This window comes from Ovis canadensis, chromosome 6 (assembly GCF_042477335.2).
Source record: "Ovis canadensis isolate MfBH-ARS-UI-01 breed Bighorn chromosome 6, ARS-UI_OviCan_v2, whole genome shotgun sequence".
Classification (NCBI taxonomy): Eukaryota; Metazoa; Chordata; class Mammalia; order Artiodactyla; family Bovidae; genus Ovis; species Ovis canadensis.
The window spans coordinates 134,168,084-134,195,159 of NC_091250.1; the positions used below are offsets into that span (position 1 = coordinate 134,168,084).

General features: G+C 48.6%; 1 protein-coding gene across 9 annotated transcripts in view; it reads right to left on the reverse strand.

Moving 5' to 3' along the window:
• PIGG (phosphatidylinositol glycan anchor biosynthesis class G (EMM blood group)) overlaps positions 1-25,400 on the reverse strand; it is a 41,150-nt gene extending 15,750 nt beyond the window's left edge. For 4 of the 9 annotated variants that reach the window (XR_011257597.1, XM_069593342.1, XM_069593344.1 and 1 more), the window contains exons 1-6: positions 25,093-25,396; positions 24,003-24,208; positions 16,863-17,072; positions 15,491-15,679; positions 14,185-14,326; positions 6,902-7,114 (exon numbers count right to left, since the gene is read on the reverse strand). Coding sequence is in view for 7 of the 9 variants with exons in the window: in XM_069593342.1 (XP_069449443.1) it covers positions 6,902-7,114; positions 14,185-14,326; positions 15,491-15,679; positions 16,863-17,072; positions 24,003-24,208; positions 25,093-25,240 (1,108 nt within the window). In the remaining 2 variants the exon portion in view is untranslated. Of the gene's footprint in view, positions 1-636; positions 878-6,901; positions 7,115-11,572; positions 11,786-14,184; positions 14,327-15,490; positions 15,680-16,862; positions 17,165-24,002; positions 24,209-24,723; positions 24,820-25,092 lie in introns of those variants that run through there. The other 5 variants (XM_069593345.1, XM_069593347.1, XM_069593346.1 and 2 more) reach the window with 5 other exon arrangements.
• Between the last annotated feature and the right edge of the window lie 1,676 nt (positions 25,401-27,076).

Below are 27,076 nucleotides of genomic sequence, written 5' to 3' on the forward strand. Positions count from 1 at the left end.
TTTCAGGACACGCTGTCACTGGCGGTGCAGACGGCGGGTGTCCTGGAGGCTGAGGCCTGGGGCGCCTCCTCACTCTGGGGACTGGCCTCCGCTCGTCTCGGGCTCGTTACGGCCACATCCACTGCAGTGCTCAGTTCTGTATCCTGGTTTTGGTTCCCTCTTTATTACTTCTTGGTATACGAGAGGGCCGCACGGCGCCAGCAGCGACCCATCTGCGAGTTCCTTGCTTCTGGTCCAGACTGAAATAGGCACGCAGCTGGGCCTCAGCTCTGACAGAGCTCCCCACGGGGAGGGCTCAGCTCTGACAGAGCTCCCCACGGGGAGGGCTCAGCTCTGACAGAGCTCCCCACGGGGAGGCCTCAGTATCTGAGTGCTGGTGCTCCCCAAGTCCTCTTGCCATTCAGGATGCCTGGTGCCCAACCACTCCCTGCTGGCAGAGTGTGTCTTCCACGCCCAGCCCAAGGTCAGATTGTATCTCAGCACAAACTCACGGCACTCACTCTGCTTGGCAGTGCCCCACAACTTCAAGTAGGAAAACACGCCCACATCCCATTGAATGTCGCCTCAAACTGGGAACTGACCTTCTCGGCATCCAAACAAGCCCAGCCCCAGCACTGAACACCAGCCTTGACATACCTGGATGGGCCAGAATGAACTCTCTAAAGCCATGACCCTCCTGTTCTGTGTCATCGCTCAGATCAGGTCAGTTGCTCAGTCGTGTGCGACTCTTTGCGACCCCATGGACTGTAGCACCAGGCCTCCCTGTCCATCACCAACTCCCAGAGCTTGTACAAACTCATGTCCATCCAGTCGGTGTCATCCCTACCAAGCTGTAAATACCTTGTTCTTCCTCCCAGCTCAAAAACAAGAACACCCCCTTCTTGGCCCCCATTCAGCTCAGACGACAGCCTGTATCCTGTTCCCATTAGACCCGGCGCACCTGCTGCACCCACACCAGCTAGGCATGTGACCCCCTCTGCCAACAAAGCTGCTGAGATCTCACCCGCCAGAGAAGTGGTCAGTTCTCAGTTCCTCATTTTACTTTTGCCCATGCCCTGCGGCTTGCAAGATCTTAGTTCCCCGACAAGGGACCCGACCCGTGCCCCCGCAGTGGAAGTGAGGGGTCCCAGCCACTGCAGTGCCGGGGAATTCTCCTCAGTTCCTCACTTTATTTTACCTTGAACCCTATTCAACACATCCACTCGCTCCCTCCTTCTTGAAGTTCCTTCCTTACTTGGCTTTGTCAACACCAGTCCCACCCTGGCCCTCCAGCACATACACAAGCGCCCTACACAGCCTCGCCCACCTCAGTGATGGCCACTGCTTCCTTACAGTGCTCAGCTGAAAACCAACGCTGCTCTTTATGCCACTGGCTAGTCCTCTTTGCACTACCTTCAAAACAGACCCAGAAGCAACCCTCTGTCCTGGATTCCACTGCCTAGGCCCTCGCCCTCCGCCTGCACTGAGCACCTCACCCTCCTACAGAGGAGGATCTCACACCATCCACCTCACCCTCCTTCAGTGCAGCTCAGAGCCCTCCTCACGGGCACCTGAGGTGGCCTCTGAAAACACAAGGGGAAGACTGCAGGCTCTGCACGACACCCTGCAGGAGCTCTCCACTTACTCAGAAGGGAAGCAAGAGCCACCGGAACGCCTAGAAGGCCCTCAGCCCTCATCTCCTTCTGGCTCCCCTCGGTTCACAGTGCTCCAGCCACGCTGGCCCCTGGTCACTCCTCGACTGTGCAGGCACGTCCTCACCACAGGTCCCTGCCTGGCCACAAGGCTCCCTCCCAGGCCACGTGCCCCACGGCCCTCACTCATCTGCATGCCCACCCTTCCCTGGCTCAGCCTTTTCCTAAGGTGCCCATCACCACCTGGCACCCTTTCTTGGCCACCTCTCTCTCTCCGCCTCTGGATGAGAAGCTCCCTGAGGGCAGAGCTCTCCTCCTGCTGCGCTGCTAGTGCTCTCAACAGCCCCTGGCTGAAGAGGACCACAGCGAGAAACTCAGCATTCACCAAATAAGTGAACTGATGACTTTTTCATACTGTTCATGGGGTTCTCAAGGCAAGAATACTGAAGTGGTTTGACATTCTGTTCTCCAGTGGACTATGTTTTGTCAGAACTCTCCACTATGACCCATCTGTTTTGGGTGGCCTACACAGTGTGGCTCATAGTTTTATTGAGTTAGACAAGGGTGTGGTCCATGTGATCAGTTTGGTTCAGTTCAGTCACTCAGTCGTGTCCGACGCTTTGCGACCCCACGGACTGCAGCACGCCAGGCCTCCCTGTCCATCACCAACTCTTGGAGCTTGCTCAAACTCATGTCCATTGAGTCGGTGATGCCATCCATCCATCTCATCCTCTGTCATCACCTTCTCCTCCTGCCTTCAGTCTTTCCCAGGATCACGGTGTTTTCCAATGAGTCAGTTCTTTGCATCAGGTGGCCAAAGTACTGGAGCTTCAGCTTCAGCATCAGTCCTTCCAGGGAATATTCAGGACTGATTTCCTCTAGGATGGACTGGTTGGGTCTCCTTGTAGTCCACGGGACTCTCATGAGTCTTCCCCAATAGCTTTGACTAGATGGTCCTTTGTCATGGCAAAGTAATGTTGGGTTAGTTTTCTGTGATTGTGGTTCTCATTCGTCTGCCTTCTGATGGATAATAATAAGAGGCTTACGGAAGCTTCCTGACAGGAGACACTGACTTTGGGGGAAACTGGGTCTTAGTAACAGGCAAATTTGGCCTTGGAATGCAGAATGAAGCAGGGCAAAGACTAATAGAGTTTTGCCAAGAAAATGCACTGGTCATAGCAAATACCCTCTTCCAACAACACAAGAGAAGACTCTACACATGGACATCACCAGACGGTCAACAACAAAATCAGATTGATTATATTCTTTGCAGCCAAAGATGGAGAAGCTCTATACAGTCAACAAAAACAAGACCAAGAGCTGACTGTGGCTCAGATCGTGAACTCATTACCAAATTTAGACTGAAATTGAAGAAAGCAGGGAAAATCGCTAGACCATTCAGATATGACCTACATCAAATCCCTTATAATTATACAGTGGAAGTGAGAAATAGATTTAACGGCCTAGATCTGATAGATAGAGTGCCTGATGAACTATGGAATGATGTCTGTGACATTGTACAGGAGACAGGGATCAAGACCATCCCCAAGGAAAAGAAATGCAAAAAAGCAAAATGGCTGTCTGGGGAGGGCTTACAAATAGCTGTGAAAAGAAGAGAGGCAAAAACAAAGGAGAAAAGGAAAGATATAAGCATCTCAATGCAGAGTTCCAGAGAATAGCAAGAAGAGATAAGAAAGCCTTCTTCAGCGATCAATGCAAAGAGATAGAGGAAAAGAACAGAATGGAAAAGACTAGAGATTTCTTCAAGAAAATTAGAGACACCAAGGGAACATTTCATGCAAAGATGGGCTCGATAAAGGACAGAAGCAGAAGCAGAAGATATTAAGAAGAGGCGGCAAGAATACACAGAAGAACTATACAAAAAAGATCTTCATGACCCAGATAATCACGATGGTGTGATCACTCATCTAGAGCCAGACATCCTGGAATGTGAAGTCAAGTGGGCCTTAGAAAGCATCACTACAAACAAAGCTAGTGGAGGTGATGGCATTCCAGTTGAGCTATTTCAAATCCTGAAAGATGATGCTGTGAAAGTGCTGCACTCAATATGCCAGCACATTTGGAACACTCAGCAGTGGCCACAGGACTGGAAAAGGTCAGTTTTCATTCCAATCCCAAAGAAAGGCAATGCCAAAGAATGCTCAAACTACCGCACAATTGCACTCATCTCACACGCTAGTAAAGTAATGCTCCAAATTCTCCAAGCCAGGCTTCAGCAATACGTGAACTGTGAACTTCCTGATGTTCAAGCTGGTTTTAGAAAAGGCAGAGAAACCAGAGATCAAATTGCCAACGTCTGCTGGATCATGGAAAAAGCAAGAGAGTTCCGGAAAAACATCTATCTGCTTTATTGACTATGCCAAAGCCTTTGACTGTGTGGATCACAATAAACTGTGGAAAATTCTGAAAGAGATGGGAATACCAGAGCACCTGACCTGCCTCTTGAGAAATCTGTATGCAGGTCAGGAAGCAACAGTTAGAACTGGACATGGAACAACAGACTGGTTCCAAATAGGAAAAGGAGTGCGTCAAGGCTGTATATTGTCACCCTGCTTATTTAACTTCTATGCAGAGTACATCATGAGAAATGCTGGACTGGAAGAAGCACAAGCTGGAATCAAGATTGCCGGGAGAAATATCAATAACCTCAGATATGCAGAGGACACCACCCTTATGGCAGAAAGTGAAGAGGAGCTAAAAAGCCTCTTGATGAAAGTGAAAGTGGAGAGTGAAAAAGCTGGCTTAAAGCTCAACATTCAGAAAATGAATATCACGGCATCCGGTCCCATCACTTCTTGGGAAATAGATGGGGAAACAGTAAAAACAGTGACAGACTTTATTTTTTTGGCTCCAAAATCACTGCAGATGGTGATTGCAGCCATGAAATTAAAAGATGCTTACTCATTGGAAGAAAAGTTATGACCAACCTAGATAGCATATTCAAAAGCAGAGATATTACTTTGCCGACTAAGGTCCGTCTAGTCAAGGCTATGGTTTTTCCTGTGGTCATGTATGGATGTGAGAGTTGGACTGTGAAGAAGGCTGAGCGCCGAAGAATTGATGCTTTTGAATGTGGTGTTGGAGAAGACTCTTGAGAGTCCCTTGGACTGCAAGGAGATCCAACCAGTCCATTCGGAAGGAGATCGGCCCTGGGATTTCTTTGGAAGGAATGATGCTGAAGCTGAAGCTCCAGTACTTTGGCCACCTCATGCGAAGAGTTGACTCACTGGAAAAGACTCTGATGCTGGGAGGGATTGGGGGCAGGAGGAGAAGGGGACGACCAAGGATGAGATGGCTGGATGGCATCACGGACTCGATGGACCCAAGTCTGAGTGAACTTCGGGAGTTGGTGATGGACAGGGAGGCCTGGCGTGCTGCGGTTCATGGGGTCACAAAGAATTGGACAGGACTGAATAACTGAACTGAATTGGGTCTTGTTCTGATGGGCGGGGCTATGCTCAGTAAATCTTTAATCCAATTTTCTGTTGATGGGCAGGGCTGTGTTCCCTCCCTGTTGTTTGGCCTCAGGCCAAACTACGGTAGGGGTAATGAACAGTGTCAGACTTTATTATTTTGGCTCTAAAATCACTGCAGATGGTGACTGCAGCCATGAAATAAAAAAACACTTGCTCCTTGGAAGAAAAGTTATGACCAAGCTAGACAGTATTTTAAAAAACAGAGATGTTACTTTGCCAACAAAGATCTGTCTAGTCAAGGCTATGGTTTTTCCAGTGGTCATGTATGGATGTGAGAGTTGGACTCTAAAGAAAGCTGAGTACCGAAGAACTGATGCCTTTGAACTGTGGTGCTGGAGAAGACTCTTGAGAGTCCCTTGTACTGCAAGGAGATCCAACCAGTCCATCCTAAAGGGAATCAGTCTTGAATGTTTACTGGAAGGACTGATGCTGAAACTCCAATACTTTGGCCACCAGATGAGCTGCCTCATTGGAAAAGACCGTGATGCTGGGAAAGATTGAAGGCAAGAGGAGAAGGGGACAATAGAGGATGAGATGGTTGGATGGCACCACCGACTTGATGGACCTGAGTGTGAGTAAACTCTGGGAGTTGGTGATGGACAGGAAGGCGTGGCGTGCTGCAGTCCATGGGGTCGCAAAGAGTTGGACACGACTGAGCGACTGCACTGAGCTGAACTGACTGAATGAAGATAATTAAGACCTCCTTCAAAAGGATTTCTGCACCACTGCTGTATTCAGTGCCCCGACCCTGCAGCAGACCAGGCCTCTGCCGGAGACTCCTGCACACTCGCAGGCAGGGCTGGCTCCGTCTCCTGTGGGGACTTTGTTTCTCTGTCCCGGCTCCTGGTACACAAGGTTTTGTTTGTGCCAAGAGTCAGTTTCCCCAGTCCTGCGCAAGTTCTGTACTCGAACTGCACTGGCCTCCAAGGTCAAATTCCCTGGGGGTTCTCAGTCCCTTTGCCAGATCCCCGGGTTGGGAAACCTGTCGTAGGTCCTAGAACTTTCTTACCAGTGCGAGCATTTCTTTGGTATACCTGTCGGCAGCTGTGGGTCATCCCCTCGGGAGCTCTGTAGTGGGGCCGATGGCGCCCTCCTCCGACAGGGCTCAGGCCACATGCTGCACGGCCCACGCCTGCTGTGGGCAGAGCCCGTGCCCCTGCGGCCGGCCCCTGTGGACCCACGCCTCCACAGGAGACGAGCCCACACTCAGAAGCAGGTCTGGCTCAGTCTCTGTGGGGTCTCTCGGTCCTGGTGCACCCAAGGTTTTGTTTGAGCCCTCCAAGCGCCTCTGGCAGATATGGGGTTTGATTCTAAATGTGATTTTGTCCCTTGCTCCTTGGAAGAAAATCTATGACCAACCTAGACAGCATATTAAAAAGCAGAGACATCACTTTGCCAACAAAGGTCTGTCTAGTCAAAGCTGCTGGTTTTCCACTAGCCATGTATGAATGACAGAGTTGGACCATAAAGAAGGCTGAGCACCGAAGAATGGTGCTTCCGAACTGTGGTGCTGGAGAAGACGCTTGAGAGTCCCCTGGACCGCAAGCAGATCCAACCAGCAAATCTTAAAGGAGATCAGTCCTGAACATCCATTGGAAGGAACGATGCTGAAGCTGAAGCTCCAACACTTTGGCCGCCTGATGCGAAGAGCTGACGCATACAAAGCAGCGCACGAGGACCACTGCAGCGCCCGTCGCAGGAACAGCAGGAGGACGCCCGGCACGATGCAAGCACGCAGCATGGCGGGCGCGTCAGCGCTGCTGGCTGGCTTACCTTTTTTATACGATGGAACGTTCTCCTGCAACAGCTTGCTAAGCTGCACTGTGTTTAAATGTAGAAGCCTCAGCTGTTCCCGCATTGGTCTCCCTTCTACAACTCGGAACATAAGGCTGCCCGTGTTGCTCTTCGGAATCGGCAGACCCAGGCCTACTGAGAGTGTTGCAGCCAGATCAGTCTGTTGAACGTGCGTTGGATGTCTCACATCACCTAGAAAAAAGAAAACGGTTTAGGTGACAGGCCCTAGGACATGTGTGATGGTGAAGGCGGTCATTCTTAAATCTGACAGTCTACAAGTAGTGTTAAATCAAATCACCCTGTGTGCTTCCTACTAACCACAACCTGGCCTAAAACAATCAAAACCACAGGATCTGAATCTACTCATGCCTCCAGGTCAGACGGGATTTACCAGGTGAACAGAGGACATGTTAAGAGACAATGCAGAAAGAGACTCCACAGGACAACTAACCAAACTCTTTAACAAATAATCACGACAAAACAGGATGGGGATGGAGACTTGTAAGTTAAAGCAGACCTAGAGACACGTCAACAACAACTGAAATTATTTTAAGAAGAATGTGAGCAATTCAAGCCTAAGGGTGCTCTTGAAAACTATGGAGGTTTTGGAGCTAAGTAACTAAGAGGAAGCTGGCAGCTTCTTGAGAGCAACAAGCTGAACCACAGGTCAGTTCCAAATGTATAAGCCAAGACGGGCTCCCCTGGTATCAGAACCACCTTAAAGACTGGCCTTAGAAAGACTCTTGCAAAGTTGCCCCAATGTGATGAGACTGGACCATGGAGAACACTGCTTATCAGCTGTCAGAAGTGAGGGTGCGGTCAGCCTGCAGTGAGTGGGGCCAGCAGCTGGGGGGGCCTGCCAGCAAGAAAGGCAGCAGTTCAGAGCCACCGTGGGAGGGATCATCACAGAGCTCTGCTGGCTCCGCCAGTTCCCAGGCTGCAGCGCCCTCACAGGGATGACGGCAGAGATTTCATGTGTGGGGGTCAAGGTTTCATTGCAGTGGTCTAGTCAAAATACTCAATAAATCAACCAAGCTAGGCTTCAACAGTACATGAACAAAGAACTTCCAGATGTTCAAGCTGGATTTAGAAAAGGCAGAGGAACCAGAGATCAAATTGCCAACATCTGCTGGATCATGGAAAAAGCAAGAGAATTCCAGAAAAAAAAAATCTGCTTCATTGATTATGCCAAAGTCCTTGACTGTATGGATCACAACAAACTGTGGAAAATTCTTGAAGAGATGAGAATACCTCCTGCCTCCTGAGAAACCTGTATGCAGGTCAAGAAACAACAGTTAGAACCAGACATGGAACAGCAGACTGGTTCCTAATTGGGAAAGGAATACATCAAGTCTATATATTGTCACCTTGCTTATTTAACTTATATGCTGGGCTGATTAAGTATAAGCGGGAATCAAGATTGTCGGGACAAATGTCAGTAATCTCAGATACGAAGATGACACCACCCTTACGGCAGAAAGCGAAAGTGAAAGTGAAGTCGCTCAGTCGTGTCTGACTCTTTGCGACCCCGTGGACTGTAGCCTACCAGCATCCTCCGTCCATGGGATTCTCCAGGCGAGAATATTGGAGTGGGTTGCCATTTCCTTCTCCAGGGGATCTTCCCGACCCAGGGATCGAACCTGCCTTGCAGGCAGACACTTTAACCCCTGAGCCACCAGGCAAGCCCTAAGAGCCTCTTGATGAGGGTGACAGAGAAGTGTGAAAACGCTGGTTTAAAACTCAACATTCAAAACACTAAGGTCATGGCATCTGGTCCCATCACTTCATGGTAAACAGATGGGGAGAAAATGGAAACAGTGAGAGACTTTATCTTTTGGGGCTTCAAAATCACTGCAGATGGTAACTGCAGCCACGAAATTAAAAGACGTTCGCTCCTTGGAAGAAAAGCTGTGACAAACCTAGACAGCATATTAAAAAGCAGAGACATTATTATGCTGACAAAGGTCCGCCTAGTCAAAGCTATGGTTTTTCCAGTAGTCATGTATGGATGCGAGAGTTGGACTATAAAGAAAGCTGAGTGCAGAAGAATTGATGCCTTTGAACTATGGTGTTGGAGAACACTCTTCACAGCCCCTTGAACTACAAGGAGATTAAACCAGTCAATCCTAAAGGAAATCAGCCCTGAATATTCATTGGAAGGGCTGATACTAAAGCTGAAGCTCCAATACTCTGGCCACCTAATGCAAAGAGCTGACTCCTTAGAAAAGACCCTGAAGTTGAGAGGTTGAAGGCAGGAGGAGAAGGCGACGACAGAGGATGAGATGGTTGGATGGCATCAACAACTCAATGGACATGAGTTTGAGCAAGCTCCGGAAGATGGTGAAGGACAGGGAAGCCTGGCGTGCTGCAGTCCATGGGGTCACAAAGACTCAGACACGATTGAGCAACTGACCAACAAAAATAACACAATGACATCAGGCCCTGCGAGGAGGGCTAGAGTTACTGCGATATAGCATTTCATGTTCGGTTTTCATCAAAAACGACATGCAATTATGCAAAGAAACAGGAAAGCATAGCTGAAAGAGAGAGAAAAGAAAGCAGGCTGTACAAGCGTCTTGGGAAGGGTCCTTATGCCAGAGTTAATAGACAAAGTCTTCCAAGCAGTCACTGTAAATATGGGCAAAGAACTAAAGAAAACCAGGCAGATCTCCTTGCCTAGGAAGGCAGTAAAGGCAGATAGGATGACAGGGTCCCACCTTCAGAGATTGTCAATAAAGGGTTGGGGGTAGATGGAAACTCTGAAGGCGAGAAGTGTAACTCAAATGCAAACTTTACTATGAGGGCTCAAGAGCAGATTTCCAACTGGCAGAAGAATCAGCAGAGACAGATCAATAAAAATTAAATAATTATACAATAAACAATTATACAATCTGAGACACAGAAAATCTCCCAAATTTGATGAGAAACATTAATTTACACATCCAAGAAGCTCAATGAACTCCAAGTTGGACAAATGCAAACTACAAGGAAAAGCAAAACTAATTAGATTAATGGTTGATTTCTCATCAGAACCACAGAGGCCAGAAGGCAGCAGGACAGCATGTGCAAAGAGCTGGAAGAACCAGAATGCTGTATCTAGCAAAACTACCTTTCAAAAAATCAAGGGGAAATGAAGACATCCAGAGACTAAAAAAGCAAAAGAGACAATTCATTATTAACAAACTCAGGACTCAAAAAACTAAGATCATGGCATATGGTCCCTTCACTTCATGGTAAATAGATGAGGAAAAAGTGGATTTTATTTTCTTGGGCTCTAAAATCACTGTGGATGGTGACTACAGCCATGAAATTAAAAAGATGCTTACTCCTCAGAAGGAAAGCTATGACAAACCTAGACAGTGTATTAAAAAGCAAAGACATCACTTTGCCTCAGACTGTAAGGAGATCAAATCAGTGATTCCTACAAGAAATCAACCTTGAACATTCATTGGAAGGACTGATGCTGAAGCTCCAACACTGGCTACCTGATGCAAAGAGCCAACTCATTAGAAAAGACCTTGATGTTTGGAAAGATTGAAGGCAAAAGGAGAAGAGGGCAGCAGAGGATTAGATGGTTGCATGGCATCACCGAATCAATGGACATGAGTTTGAGCAAACGTGGGGAGACGCTGAACAGCAGGGAAGCCTGGTGTACTGCAGTCTGCTGCTGCTGTTAGGTCGCTTCGGTCGTGTCTGACTCTGTGCGACCCTGTAGAGGGCAGCCCACCAGGCTCCTGTTCCTGGGATTCTCCAGGCAAGAGCACTGGAGTGGGCTGCCATTTCCTTCTGCGTACTGCAGTCTATGGGGTCACAAGGAGTGGGACACGACTTAGCGACTGAACAACAATCAACCTGCCTTACAAGAAAGACTAAAGGAAGTTCTTCACCCTGAAAGCTACTGACTCCAGATGGTGATCTGGATCCACTTAAAAAAAGGGAAAGAGCACCAGTGCAGGTAACTAGTTATGCTGCTGCTACTGCTAAGTCGCTTCAGTCGTGTCTGACTCTGTGCAACCCCACAGACGGCAGCCCACCAGGCTCCCCCGTCCCTGGGGTTCTCCAGGCAAGAACGCTGGAGTGGGTTGCCATTTCCTTCTCCAGTGCATGAAAGTGAAAAGGTTCATATAGTTTATAATTATATAGTTATAAAAGATAGCATAAAATGTATTTTTCTCTTAAATTCCAAAACAATTATATAAAACTATATGTATGTATGTATCAAACCGTATATATATATAGTCAGCCTACAACATATAGAAATGGCATGTATCTGACAAACAGCAGAGCAGAGGTGAGTAGAAGCAAAGCTCTAATGGAGAAAGAAATGACATGGTAAGAAAATATACGTCCACACAAAAACTTGTTCAGAATCATTCATAGTGGAATGGAATGTTTCCAAAAAGTGGAAGCCACCCACACATCTATCAGTTGATGGATGGAGAGACAAATGTGGAACATATATATAATGGAATATTACTCAGAGAAAGAAAGGCACGAAGTCCTGACACCTGCTACCGGATGAATGAACCCTGAAAACATCACCCCAGTAGAAGAAGTTGGTGGCACGAAACCATTTACTGTTGTTTTGTTCAGTTGCCAAGGAGTGTCCGACTCTTTGCGACCCCGTGGACTGCAGCACACCAGGCTTACCTGTCCCTCACCATCTCCCGGAGTTTGCCCAAGTTCATGTCCATTGAATCGGTGATGCCATCAAACCATCTCATCCTCTGTTGCACCTGTCTCCTGCCCTCAATCTTTCCCAGCATCAGGGTCTTTCCCAGTGAGCTGGCTCTTCACATCAGGTGACCAAAGTATTGGAGCTTCAGCATCAGTCCTTCCAATGAATATTCAGGGTTGATTTCCTTTAAGACTGACTGGTTTGATCTTCTTGTAGTCCAAGGGACTCTCAAGAGTCTTCTGCAGCACCACAGTCACATAAGACCATTTGTTACAGGGCTCTATTTGTATGGAACGTCCAGAAAAGGCAAATCTGTAGAGACAGGAAGATTAGTGTTTTCCGGTGGCTGAGGATGGGGATGATACTGGGAGGAAGCGGAGGTGACCAGTAAAGAGGTAATGCTATATCCCAAAATTGACACTAACGATGGCTGACCAACTCTGAATGAACTAAATGGCAGGTGTGGAGTGCTGGCTCAAAAAATAAGCTTGATAAGAACACAGACTATAACTACTCTCAAAGCAAACCAACAAGTCAACAAAACAAGGAAGAGCTTACTGTGGGCACTGAGGTCAGCCATGTGAGTAGCCCACGCAGGCAGTCCCTAGGCACAGCCGCCTGGGCCCTTCCTAAAGACATGTCAGGCCTCCCAGGGAGGAGATCCTTAAATGCCCATCTGAGCCATGAAACGTCAGCAGTTAAGTTAAAAATAACCCTAAGATTCCTATAATATTAATGACAACAGGCTGGCCTCGCTGTCCCTGCTCTTCCTCAGACCATAAGCTCCCTGTCTACAGTGCCAGCACAGCGCCGAGCTGACCGCAGGTGCTCAGTGTCATCTGCGGGGTGGGTGGACAGACGGATGCAGAGGGTGCATCTGGCCAGGGGCTCTCACTGAGGTAGACGAGCCCCACGGGACCCTGCCCGGGGTGTGCATGTGTCGGAGGCCAGTGCTCCCGTGGGTGCCATGCACACTCACTGGAAGGCAGGCTCCAGCTGGGCACCCAGTAAAGGCTCAGGGGAGCCAATACCTGATGCCTTTGGAGTCAGACGTCTAAGAGGAGGTAGTGCTGTAAACAGACAAAAGGAAACAGGTGGAGCTTCTTCCCCAGCCAGTCTCTGCTCAAGTGGAGCATTCACTCATTCGGTATTCTCAGCACCCATTAAACACCAGGCAATGCTGAGGCCCAAGGCATACGGTGCTGCATAGAATAGACCTGGCCCGGCGCCGCTCTAGCTCACAGTGGGAAGGCAGATGCACACCAACTGCACAGTTCACTCTGCGGTTATAAACCACGATAAGGGTGGTGGTGCAGTGGATGGGCGCTGTGAGAGACGACCTCAGGGAAGGTGAGACCAAGGACGAGCGCGTGAGCAAGCTGAGGGGCTGAGGAGGACGGGTCAGGGCGTGTGAGGAAGAGCGTAACACCTGGAGGATGTGTGGGAGAGGCCAGGACACGATGAGGAATGGGGATGTGCCTCCAGACAAGGCTGTGAGGGAGGCAGGAAGCCTCACGCGGGGTTTTTACTTTATCCAAGGTTCAGCTTCTGAAAGGTGGTATGTATGGGAGCCTGGAACAGTCCGGCACAGGTGAGGAGCAGGGAGGGGGCAGACCAAGGCAGACGCCCAGGTTTCCAACCTGAAGAGCTGTGTGAACGGCACCATCCGCTGACAGGGACACAGGGAGGGCTGACTGCAGGGGCGGTCATCTCATCTGCTCTCCCTGTGGGGGATCCGAGGGCGTCAGGAGGCAGTGGGGCTGACAGTTTGGAGGGTGGGGAAGAGGCACAGCTGAGGATAAATCCAACAGGTGTGAGCCCACTCACGGCCCGTAAAGCCATGGAAGCGCGTGCGATCACCTCAGGGGAAAATGCAGAAGCAAACAGGGGAAGTCCAAAAAAGAGGTCAGGGCGAGGGTGCCGAGCCAGCCAAGAGGGCTGCACAGCGGAGTGAGAGGTGGAGGGGACCCAACAGGCGGGAGCTCCCAGGAGCAGGGGTCAGCAGAGCCAGTGGTACTGAAAAGTAGCAGTGTCCAGCGTGGAAGCAGCCGTGAGCTGATGGCTTGCACGTCCTAAAGGGAGGAGGCAGGGCTCTTGTGCAGGCCTGTGCTGAGTGAGGGGCCCGGCATGCCTGGGTTGGAGAGCGGAGGTGTGTCTCAATGCTGACAGTGGGCTCAGACAGTCCTGCTCTGAGTGGCCTTATGACTCTAGTTGACATCGCTATCTATTCAAGATAGTCTCAAATAATAGATTCTTTCTCTTAAGTTAGATTTTTTATGTTTCTCTCAATTCATACATGCAGTTCCGATGTCCCCGAGCCTCTGGCACTTTTTATCATTTAGGTTTCCAGGCAGTGACATTCATACCACACAATTCCCAAAAGGAACATCTGTATTTTAAGAATCAGGGCAAGAAACATAAACTGCAAATCCTGCCTGGTCCTTGCCCCATTTATTTTCATTCTCATTATTCAGGGTTTTTCAAACTTACACAGCTTCTAACAATGTTTTTTAAAATTAAAATCAAAGTATAGAAAACAAAGAAATAAAGTACAGGCTTAAACTGTTAAGCATCCAAATCTCACCAGGTTTCCGTTCAAATGCAGAGCTAATTAGGACCAGGGCAGTGTTTACTTCCTCCATGGAAGAGGCTCCATGGCCCCCAGCTTCAGACATGCCATGATCACCACAGAGGGCCAGCAGACTGGGCAGCAGAGCCCCTCTCTCCTGTGAGGCGAAGGGAAAGCATTTCAGTTGTGCCCAGACTGGGGCGAACACATGATCTTGTTAAGAAAACTACTCCAGACTTCAGCTTTGCTTTGCAAATAGTACCTCTTTCTAAATGAGTTATTTTTATTATTTTTTCTAACCTATGAACTTACAGTCAGATTAAAAGGTCAAGGTCAAGTAATGTCATAAATGGGGACTTCACCGGCAGTCCAGGGGCTTCCCTGAGGGCTCAGCTGGTAAAAGATCCACCCGCAAAGACCTGGCTTCGATCCCTGGGTTGGGAAGATCCCCTGGAGAAGGGAAAGGCTACCCACTCCAGTATTCTGGCCTGGAGAATTCCGTGCACTGAACAGTCCATGGGGTCACAGAGTCGGCCACGAGTAGGTGACTCTCACTGTCACTTTCTGGCAGTCCAGTGGTTAGGACTCTGCCCTTCCACTGCAGGGGGCTTGGGTATGATCTGCGGCCAGGTAACTAAGAGGCCACGCACAGCCAGAAAAAACCCCAAAACTAACAACAGTGATGTCCTAAGTCAGACAAGCGGGATTAAACGGAGGTCACGGAGCACAGGACAGTCTTCTTATCTGTCGCACACAGCTGCCCTCTGCCCCCAGGGCTCCGGCCAGTGGCCCCTGCTGCCCCGGGACAGACCTGCAGGCTCCAAGCTGCCCGTGTTGCTTCCTTGCCTGGAACACACCTTCATGCGTGGCTTGCTGGCACTCCACCCGCTTCCAGCCTCTGCTCACCACTCACATGTCCTCAGAGCCTGCTCTGATCACGCAGTTTAACATTTTGGCCTTTTTCTCACTTGTGCGCTCCTCCTGCCCTATGTTCTGCTCGGTATCAACTACTATCCAGGATCCCTCTGACTCACTGATTATGCTCCCCGTTTTCCTTCCTGGGTAGAGGCCAAGCTCCTCAAGTGTCTGTATAGGCACAGGGACAGAAGGCATCCAGGAGAAGTTATCTGGACGAACAGGTGGAGATACTAAGAGCCACTCTTCGGCAGGGCCGCTGGGGACAGTGCTCAGCACACGGCAGGTGCTACTGTACGTGAAGGTTGCCTGAATGCTGGTGGGCATGAAGCTCACGCAAGGTCACCTGAGTTCACTTCAGAGGCTACATTTCCTCCAGGAAACACTGGCACCTTGACATGCTCACCTCTGACAGCAGTGAGGTGTGGATCTTCATCAGGATGCTGTCCATCTCACTGAGCTTGGGCCCAATCAGGGGGCTGCTGGGGCCAGAAATGTGGCCGATGTGGTCCAGCCCGAGGTAGTGCAGGATTAACACATCCCAATCCTGCCTTTTTAGTACTTTATCCAAATGCCTGGTAACATTATTATCCACCTTTAAAGGGGAAAAAGCACATATCAATAGCTTCCCTAATTTCCCTTGTGTTCACTCTTCAACGAAAAGTTATATGGTTATTTTCAAATCTAGTGGTCTTTTTTTAGGTACGCAGATTCATGGGAGTTTGCAAAGACCACAAAACAGAACAAACCTCCAAAATAAAAACTGTCTTAAAAAATGTTTGCATTAGATCAAGCTTTCATTAATATTTTTATGTCTCTAAGTTATGAACAGAACGTATTATAATTTAAATGCACAAGGGTTGTTCTGACAACAATTCTGTAAGATCACTACTGGAGCATAAACTAAAGCTGACCAGATGACCAAGTTCAACAGGTACCAGGTTGTTATGAGGCAACTAAAGGCTAAGGGCAGTTGGGTAAGACAGAACAGTACCCAGAGTTCAAGAAACCAGTGGAACGAAGCTAAGGGCATGTGTGTCCTATAAGAACGCTATTCAGGGAGGAAAGAGACACTCAGCGGTTCCCAGTCAAACAGCCCCCGACAGACCCATTAGCCTGGAGAGCCCTGACTCCTCAGATGGCCCTTCTCCCTTCCACTGAAGAATCTACCATGAAGAGAAGTACTTCTGAGTGGGCATACACAGGAAGGGCAGTAACTGTTGTGTCTATACAGGTCACCTTCAGTGAAGTAGAAGGCCAAGCAAGTGGACCCATCCAGCGCCAGCTCAGACTTGTGGCGCCTCTGCCCCATGGGCCAGCTTTCTCACTGTGGGTCTAATTATGCCATTTTCCTCTTTGGAGGCTGCACACCCAGCACAGGGTCGATGCCTCTTGGGGCCAGGCTCACCCAGCACACTCATGCTGCCAACCCCATAAAACAGCTGTGAGGCAGGACTCCTGGCAAACCACGGAGACCTCGGGCTCTGCCGTGCAGATGCTGTCAGAGCTCAGGCTGAGGGACTCCTCCCGGGAAGCCCTTCCTGACTGTTGGTGCCCATCGACAGGCATCTATCTGGGCTTTAGGGTCAGAGAACTAAGCTCACACCTGTGTCAGAGTTTATGCTTCTGGCTTGGAGCTAATAATGGGAAGGAATAAGGTTTTCACTCTCCATACTATTCTAATGTATTAATAACAGCCACATACAATGCAATGTTGCCCCTTGCTAAGAACAGGGTACCAGGCTGTCTCATTGGATATATTTTTCTTAAAAACTGACCTCTGTATAATCTGATACAAAAAAAGAGGTTGTTCCATCGTATTCCACAAAGTGCTTTGGAAATAATTTCACCCATGTTTCATCTCCATAAAAGATGATTCTTTTCCCAGCAGCTTTGGCTCGTGTGATCACATTGTCTTCCAGCAACGTAGGGGAATTGAGGTTCCTGACGACATCGATGAAGCCAGGGAGGCTCCCTGTCAGCAACGCCTGCAGGAGGGAGCACTCAGGAGTCAGTCCAGGGAATCTGCCCATGGTGTCCAGGTGTGGTGTGGTGACCAGGGATGGAAATGACTTGATGACTAAAGGAGGCAAGCATAAAGCTAAAGTGACCCCAGTACTGAAGGCTGGGTCAGTATTAGGACAAAGTAGGGCACAGATTCTGGGCAAAACCAGCCAACTAAGTAGTGAAGAACTGACCATATTTCAGTTAATGAGGATAGAGGCGGCGGCTGTGGGGTAGCCAGATGATAGCTGTGGTCAAAAAGGCAGCGATGGACTTTAAGGACTGAAGCAGATGGCAAAGGGTGGCAAGAACTCTGTATATCCAAACTCACTGACTGGTCCTCACCTAAGCTTCAGATCTGACCCATGCAGCCAGCAAACTCCTGACCCGAACATGTAGCAATTCTATTGTCCATCCCTGAGAAAGAATAGCTTCCCACTCACCCAGGGAGGAGAGCAGCTTCTAAACAAGAATTCTCAGGAATTCTCACAGTAAACTGGCCCAGGGATGCTGGTAGGACACATTTCCCACCCCGCCCCCACCCCCCCACCCCCCGCCAACCGCTGCCAACACACCGTAATTATTGAAAAAGTGGGTGGGTGTAACATGTCCTCACAACTTTCTGATACAGAGTTAAGTCAATCACTCCCCCAACCCCACCCCTGCACTTGAGCAGTCTAAATGGGTCACGGGTCTTTGGGATCTGGAGTGAGCTTGCAACCCAGAACACTGGCATCCAGGGACCTGTGTGATAAAAATAAATAGGAATCTGGACAATGTGAACAGTGTAATAATTCTGCCAAGACCTCTCTATCAGCAAATTAACAAAAATGAATTAATCTTGGACTTGGAGAGTGAGGAACTTGGCAAATCCTCTCCCCCAAGAGCAACGATAAATCTGGATACAACTGTCAAAAACAACCACGACAGGACTTTGAAAACTCAGTAAGGATATACACACTGAAACGTTCTTATTCAAAACAAACTTTCAAATTCCAGTAGAAGCTGTGAGTACTTGTGGTGTTTTATCATGGGCAGAGGTGACAGAATTCCAGCTGAGCTATTTAAAATCCTAAAAGATGATGTTAAAGTGCTGCACTCAATATGCCTGCAAATTCGGAAAACTCAGCAGTGGCCATAGGACTAGAAAGGGTCAGTTTTCATTCCAGTCTCAAAGAAGGGCAATGCCAAAGAACGCTCAAACCACTGCACAACTGTTCATTTCACATGCTGCGGCTGCTGCTAAGTCACTTCAGTCGTGTCCGACTCTGTGCGACCCCACAGACAGCAATCCACCAGGCTCCCCCGTCCCTGGGATTCTCCAAGCAAGAACACTGGAGTGGGCTGCCATTTCCTTCTCCAATGCATGAAAGTGAAAAGTGAAAGTGAGGTTGCTCAGTCATGTCCGACTCTTAGCGACCCCATGAACTAGCAAGGTTATACTCACAACCCTTCAAGCTAGCCTTCAGCAGTACATGAACTGAGAACTTCCAGATGTACAGGCTGGGTTTAGAAAAGGCAGAGGAACCAGAGATCAAACTGCCAACAATCACTGGATCATGGAGAAAAGCAAGGGAATTCCGAAAACAAACAGATAAAAAAACAAAAACACGCACAAAAAACCCATCTACTCTTTCACTGAGTACACAAAAGACTTTGACTGCGTGGATCACAAAAAACTGTGGAAAATTCTTAAAGAGATGAGAATACCACCTTACCCACCTCCTGAGAAACCTGGACTGGTTCAAAATTGGAAAAGGAGTACGCCAAGGCTATATGTTGTCACCTGCTTATTTAACTTCTATGTAGAGTACATCACGAGAAACGCCCGACTAGATGAATCACAAGCTGGAATCAAGACTGCCAGGAGAAATATCAATAATGGCAGAAAGTGAAGAGGAACTAAAAAGCCTCTTGATGAGGGTGAAGGAGAGTGAAAAAGCTGGCTTGAAATTCAACATTAAAAAGACTAAAATCATGGCATCCAGTCCCATCACTTTATGGCAAATAGAAGGGGAAAAACTGTACACGGTGGTAGGTTTTATTTTCTTGGGCTCCAAAATCACTGCAGACAGTGACTTTGCCAACAAAGGTTCATATAGCCAGAGCTGTGGTTTTTCCAGTAGTCCTGTATGGATATGAGAGTTGGACCATAAAGACGACTGAGAGCCGAAGAATTGATGCTTTCAAACTGTAGTGCTGGAGAAGACTTCTGAGAGTCTCTTGGACAGCAAGGAGATCAGACCAGTCAATCCTAAAGGAAATCAACCTGAATATTCGCTGGAAGGACTGATGCTGAATCTCCAATACTTTGGCCACCTGATGCAAAGAGCCAACTCAATTAGAAAAGACTCTGGGATGCTGGGAAAGATTGAAGGCAAAAAGAGAAGAGGGCAGCAGAGGACGAGACGGTTAGATAGCAACACTGACTCAACAGACATGAATCTGAGCAAACCCTGGGAAACAGTCAAGGATAGATGAACCTGGTGCGTTGCAGTCCACGGGGTTGAAAAGAGTTGGGCATGACTTACTGACTGAAAAACACGTTCCCCTCTCGCATAGTGAGCCATGAGTACCAGGAGGGGCCCACCTAATTTGGCGCTCCATCGAAAAGTCCCATGCCAGGGACAAACTGAAAATGGGGAAGGCCAGCGTCATGGCTCTCTGAGGCTTCAATGCTGGTTGTAGAAACATGGAACAGAAAACTTAGAAATGGAGTCTGGGGCATGGGATGATTGCTGCAGACCTCTGTGAGCTCCACACATTCCTGGAATCTGGAAGGCTACGTGCATACATGGGATGAGTGTACACCCAGGAGAGAACAGAGAACTTCCGGATAACAGAGAGCTATCTGTTCCTTCCAGCTGTTTGAGACTTGCTCAGACAGTAAGAGTTAGGGAGATGCGTTAACTGCCTGAAGATGAGTGTGTGGCCCAAACCACACACAGGTCCCTTTGCCGAGGGCAGAGGCCACATCACGTGTGTTCAAGCATACCCTCTGACCAGGCATTGGGTCACCACTCAGCCATGTTCACCTGGCTGCCCCTCAGGAAGACTAGCTTTAAACAAACAACCAAGAGCAGAGACCTCAGTGAGTGTACATCTCAGGATCTCATGAGAAACAGACTCTAGAACTAGCTTCAGCAAGCCAACAAAACAACAGTGGCGACCACCACCACTCCTGGGATGGGGATCAGAGCCCAGGGCTGCGGCACGAGTCACAAGGATGTAGACAGCTGTTAATCTCATCAAGTTATACTATACTGTGCTATATGAGAATTCCATCTCAATGAGGCTATTTTCCAAAACTTGACCTTTTCATCCTGGGATGGGGATCAGAGCCCAGGGATGCGGCGGGAGTCACACGGATGTATACAGCTGTTAAATCTCATCAAGTTATATTATACTGTACTATATGAAAATTCTGTCTCAAAGAGGTTTTTTTTTTAAAAATTTGGCCTTTCCATCCTAAAAGTCTGCTCTCTAAAGGCAACCAGGTGCTTCAGATGAGGATCTTTTCACCCTCTTGTTCTGTATGTGTGTAATCACAAATATATAAAGTACACATTTTATCAAAACGGTAACTATATAAATAATTCTGCAACTTGCTTTTTTCACTTAATCTTTCCAGAGAAAGCATACAGGTATTTCACTTTTTTTTTTTTTTTAAACAGCTACAGTACTCCAGAGTTTGGATGTACAGTATATTTATCCAAGACTGATTTAATGACCACTGCTTTAAAAAGCTTCCAGTTTGGAAGTGCCACTGGAGCTGTGGTGTGAAGGCATAGTGTCGTCTAGGTGAGGCAAAGTGGGGCTTTCCAGAGTGAAACACAGCAAACTGTGAAAACGCCACTGTGAAAGGGGATGGCACACGTGGGGAACGTGTGATCTGCTGGATAAAAGACACAGGATGGGGAAACGGGCTTCGATGAGGGTGAAGAGAGAACAAAGGGACGACCACGCACCCTGAGGCCTGAGTTAGGAGGCAGAGTGTGAGCCGCTGGGGGCTGCTGGGAGTAGAGCAGAGTGACCTATCTGTTCGGACAGGTTCTGGGTGAGAAGAGGTGCTGGCAAGGGTTTTACAGGCTGAGATCATAGCAGACTGGACGAGGGTGGCAGTAGTCCAGGCTGAGTCTAATTCAGTGCAGTGTAATTCTGTACATGAACCGTGTACAGAGATCTGCCCACCGCATTTCTCGTGAAGAGCGTTATCATCAGCCTTTCAGTGTTTGCAGTGTGCTGGACAGACTGTCTGGGTGCCTTCGATCTGATACTAGCAGAGCTAAGACTCTTTCATGTGCTCACAGCATTCCAGTCTCTTCCTGTGGACTCTTTACGTCCTTTGTCCAGCTGCCACCACACTGTTGCCTCTGACCAGACCTTCCTACATATTATGGGATTTGCATCTTGTTTGCTGTGTAAACTGTAAATAATCTCCCTCACTTACCGTCAGTTGGCTTTTGTGTTCACTGTCTCCCACCACTCAGGGTCGAGTCTGTCCATCCCGCCCTCTGGGCTCTCATAAGACACTTCCCTCCTCCTCCCACTAGTTTGAGTTCACATTTACATTTTCAAGAAGGGCAGGGACTAGCTGGCATCCCCTTCAGCCCAGGACACATGCAGGCAGCAAGCGAGTTACCGCTGAGAGCCTATGACTGTGAGGGAGTGCCCGGCTTTGGCTCCCTGGAGGCTTTCCTGGGGCTGCTGCGGTCCTGGGAGCAGCAGTTTCTTGTCTTCCGAGAATTGAGCAGGGCTCTGCAGAGGCTGCTGAGAGAGATTCTGGCCCGGGCACCTCACTCTTCAGTGTCACTGTGGACACACGTGGCCAGCAGAGGCTCTGGACGCAGACGCACACAGGCTTAGGCTCAGCTCCTGAGTCAGCTGTGAGATTTTCACCACCTCAAGCCTGCTTCCCATCCGGGAAACGAAGAGAGTTGCGCTGACATCACGGAGCCTCGTCCGTGGGTTGTGGTCAGAGGGCAGAAAACAGTGCCTGCACCACGGGCACGCTGCAGCCAGTGGTAACTGCTCATTATTACAACTATAAGTTCCCCCAAAAGGAAAGGCATTCATAAGTTAGTTACAATGTTATACAAGTTACTGTATAACCTTGGCTTCCCTCATAGTTCAGTTCGTAAAGAATCCACCTGCAATGCAGGAGATCCTGGTTTGATTCCCGAGTTGGAAAGATCCCCTGGAGAAGGGAAAGGCTACCCACTTGAGTATTCTGGCCTAGAGAATTCCATGGACTGTATGGTCCATGGAGTCACAAAGAGTCGGACACGACTGAGCTACTTTTACTTTCACTTACTGTATAACCCTAACACAGAATAGAATTTGAACGCGCTACTAGGAACTTCCCTGGTGGCTCAGACGGTAAAGCGTCTGCCTGCAAGGCGGAACACCTGGGTTCAATCCCTGGGTCAGGAAGATCCCCTGGAGAAGTAAACGGCAACCCACTCCAGTACTCTTGCCTGGAAAATCCCATGGACAGAGGAGCCTGGTAGGCTACAGTCCATGGGGCCACAGAGTCGGACACGACTGAGCGACTTCACTTTCACTTTTCACTAGAGACATCAGTCTTGAAATTTTAAAACTGTGTTTTGTGACAATTGTATCAGCACCTCCAGATGAACCAAGTGGGAGCAGGGCAGGGGACACACTCTTCAGTGTGTGCCTTACCTGACCCTATCAATTCCAGAGCTGTAAACTGACTCCAGGATGGGGGTCCTGCATTCTATCTCCTCACTGGTGAAGAGTGAGGAACAAGAACCTCCAAGGACCCAACACGAAACGCTGGTTTGGTGAAATGGAACAAAGTGCAGATAGGAGGCCACACTGGTCAATGCGAAGGACTGAACAGAACCTAGAGCAGGGATGCTCCCATACTTTGTTTTACAAAACCACCCAGATTTCTAGTAACACTTTTCCCATCAAAACGACAGAGGAATGAGCTCCTTCCACACTTCTGCTGGCAGGACAGACAGAGAGTCAATGGTCCTGATGGTCATGAGCCTGGATGCCTTTCTTTCAGCTTCCACAGGACTCTTCAGCAGAATGACTGCTCGCTGAGAAGCTGTTCCTGAGCAGCCTAACTAGAGGGGGCCTCTGCCACTGCCCACCACTCTCTTCATGTTCTCCTCCTCAGTTTCTTCTGTAGCACTTACCACTTACTGAAACTGTTCTGACTATTTGTATGCTTACACATTTTCTGTCCCCTCAATTATAAAGTAAGCTTCATGAGTATAGGATAGTTGCTGTCTTGTTCTTCACTGAATCCCATGAAGGCAGAGATACTATTTTAAGAAAAAAGTTTTTGAGCCAATAAATAAAGCTTTACCTTTTGCTTTCTCTATAGCTCTTGAGTAAAGCACTATGCATGTCAAGTCTCGCCCACTAGGCTGAATACCTGTAGGTGGTTTATACAGTAAAAGCAGACATATCTGCTGAGGCCAGGGCATGTTGATTTGGTCACTATATATACTAAAATACTGGATGAGTCATTTATTTCAGTTTGCTTCCTCATCCATAAAATCAAGAGGTTGAACTATATAACCCTAGAGGCTCCTCTCAGAATTCTAACTGACTCACTGATGATTAAAAACAGCAGGCTAGCAAAGAAGATGGTATCTCCTGGATCAGACTGGCCGAGAAGGTCTGGCTCTAAATCTGTCATGCTTCCCACGAAGCATGAGCTCTGGCGACCTGACAGAGGGCATAAACCCTGAGTCTTAGTTCCAGTCTATCTGGAAGGCTTCGTCAGCATTCTATTGCCCCAGCCAGGAGGACAGCACCAAAGCAGTTTCCACTTAGCTAAAACTGGGACTCCAAGTAAAAGACAACAGAACATTCTTCTAAAGCTCTGAAGGAGCCAAACCATGATCTATAATATATTAAGCCAAATTGTTTACCTTGATTCGAGGCATAGTAACTGTAGGTGGCTTTGCTTCAGCCACAAAACTGAGAGACGATCCTTTTTCCACAAGATAAGTTGTGTAGGGCATAAATTTCACACCCTTTGATCCAAACACAAAATCATCTCTCAAGGCATCTATCAGCATAATAACAACTTTACTGAAGAGAGGTGGTGGCAGCTCGGTCCAGTTGGAACTGGCTCCTAAAGTGTTTGAAAAAGAAAAAGGAAACTGAATTTTACATTCGTTCTTAGCATCCAGGAACCTTAGGATCTGTTTTCTCCCTACTTCTCCAGCACATGCGCTGTCACATCTACACATTCTGACCCAAAGGAAAGGGCCTGTTCTTGGAAAACAACGCTGAGGTCAGAGGGTGGGTGACAAGTAAGCTCAGGAGCCCCCATATTGAGGAGAGAACTGTCCTTAGCATTGTGGGGTGTACTGACACTGGGGAGTTCCTTCTTGCAAGTCCTACAATGGGATATCAGGGAGCTTGATATAAACAGTGCTGCAGGAAACGGACGGCCGAGCATTTACAAACTGTCTTTCCATAGTTATTAGCTAGCCTTGTGTTGATTTTTTTCCAAAACGCGAGTTCTTTTACCTAGTATTTATTGCTGGGTATTTGAGGGCTCTACGCAGGGAGGTCTTTACTGGAAAAAACAGGCCCTTGGAGGAAAGCCACAGAAGACAACACGAGAGGTCGCAGGAATCTTACCTGCTGTGTCTTACTGAGCAAAAAGCATGCCTGGAACAGGGAGTGACCCAAACATCTGCTCAGGGAAGGGGGCTGCAGTTCACTGGATGAGTACAGCTGGGGAGAGTCTTATTTTTTATGGGTACAGAGAGCTTACTTTGCGGTGACCAGGGACGAAGATCTTAGTGTCTGGTAGTTGTCCTGGCCACAAAGTTGTAGGATACAGAAAAGGAGGCTGGAGCGGCAAGAAGGGTGTCCTAGGAGGCTGGGATCAGAATGGAAGAGACCCTCCCCGGGAGCCCCAGGAAGAAGACGAAGAGGAGAGGCTCGTAAGGGCAAAGTAGGGCCCCGGGAGCAGAGACGCTGGCGGGAGGCGGGGCGCAGTCGTACCAGCAGAGGGTTCGGGCGCCGGGGACTCTGCTTGCCGCTCCGTTCCGGAAAAGACGGGAGCCGGGAAGAAGCCCCGGAGGAAGAGCGCGACGCCGAGCACCTCGATCACGACGCAGCCGGCAGCGAAGGTCCCGGAGCCCAGCCGCATCGTGCCCACCCTCCGCGCCGAGATCCGGATTCTCGGGCACCGGGTCACTTCTCGCCCAGAAGCAGAGGCTCCCGCGTCCACCGCCGCCGAGCCGGCGAGAGCCGCAGCGCCCGACAGAGTCCCGGCGTCCTTTCCGCGTCCGCCGTCGCGCCGGAAATACGCACAGGGGTCAGCCGCTTCAGGAGAGGCGCCCCGGGCTCAGACTGTGCTTCCGGTGCGCTCCAAGTTGATGCTGTGAGAGAGCTGCGCGCAGCGTGCCAGCAAATGTGGAGAACTCAGCAGTGCCCGCAGCGTTGGAAAAGGTCGGTTTTCATCTAAGAAGGGCTATGCCAAAGAGTGTTCAAACTATCGCACGATTGCCCTCATTTCACATGCTGGCAAGGTAATGCTCAAAAATCCTTCAAGCTAGGCTTCAACAGTATGTGAACCGAGGACTTCCAGATGTACAAGCTGGATTTGGAGAAGGCAGAGGAACCAGAGATAATATTGCCGACATCCGTTGGATCATAGAAAAAGCAAGGGAAAACATCTGTTTCACTGACTACAGTAAAGCCTTTGACTGTGTGGAGCAGACAAACTGTGGAAAATTCTTAAAGAGATGGGACCAGCAGACCACCTTACCTGCCTCCTGAGAAATCTGTATGCAAATAAAGAAGGAACAATTAGAACCAGACATGGAACAGTGAACTGGTTCCAAATTGGGAAAGTGCAGTTCAGTTCAGTCGATCAGTCGTGTCTGAGTCTTTGTGACCCCATGGACTGCAGCATCCCAGGCTTCCCTGTCCATCACCAACTCCCAGAGCTTGCTTGAACTCATTGCCATTGAGTAGGTGATGCCATCCAACCATCTTATCCTTTGTCATCCCCTTCTCCTCCTGCCTTCAGTCTTTCCCAGCATCAGGGTCTTTCCCAATGAATCAGTTCTTCGCATCAAGTGGCCAAAGTATTGGCACTTCAGCATCAGTCCTTCCAGTGAATATTCAGAGTTGATTTCCTTAAAGATTGACTGGTTTGATCTTCTTATAGTCCAAGGGATTCTCAAGAGTCTTCCCCAACACCACAATTCAAAAGCATCAATTCTTCAGTGCTCAGATTTCTTTATAGTCCAACTCTCACATTCGTGCATGACTACTGGGAATACCGTCGGTTCAGTTCAGTCGCTCAGTCGTGTCCGACTCTTTGCGACCCCATGAATCGCAGCACGCCAGGCCTCCCTGTCCATCACCAACTCCTGGAATTCACTCAGACTTGGGTCCATCGAGTCAGTGATGCCATCCAGCCATCTCATCCTCGGTCGTCCCCTTCTCCTGCCCCCAATCCTTCCCAGCATCAAAGTCTTTTCCAATGAGTCAACTCTTGGCATGAGGTGGCCAAAGTACTGGAGTTTCAGCTTTAGCATCATTCCTTCCAAAGAAATCCTAGGGCTGATCTTCAGAATGGACTGGTTGGATCTTCTTGCAGTCCAAGGGACCTTTGTTGGCAAAGCAAAGTCTCTGCTTTTAATATGACGTCTAGATTTGTCATAGCTTTTCTTCCAAGGAGAAAGTGTCTTTTGCCCTTCCTATTGTTTTGTTGGGGCTTCTCCATTGCCCTTGAATGTGGAGTATCTTTTTTTTTTTTTGGTGGGATCCGACATTCTTCTTTTGGTGGTGGTTCAGCAGTGAGTTGCAATTTTGGAGTTCTCCCAGGAGAAGATGAGCGCTTGTCTTTCTACTCTGTCATCTTTATATCATGCCAAATCAGGAAAGGAGTACGTCAAGGCAGTATATTGTCACCTGTTTGTTTAACTTACATGCGGAGTACATCATGAGAAGTGCTGGGCTGGATGAAGCACAA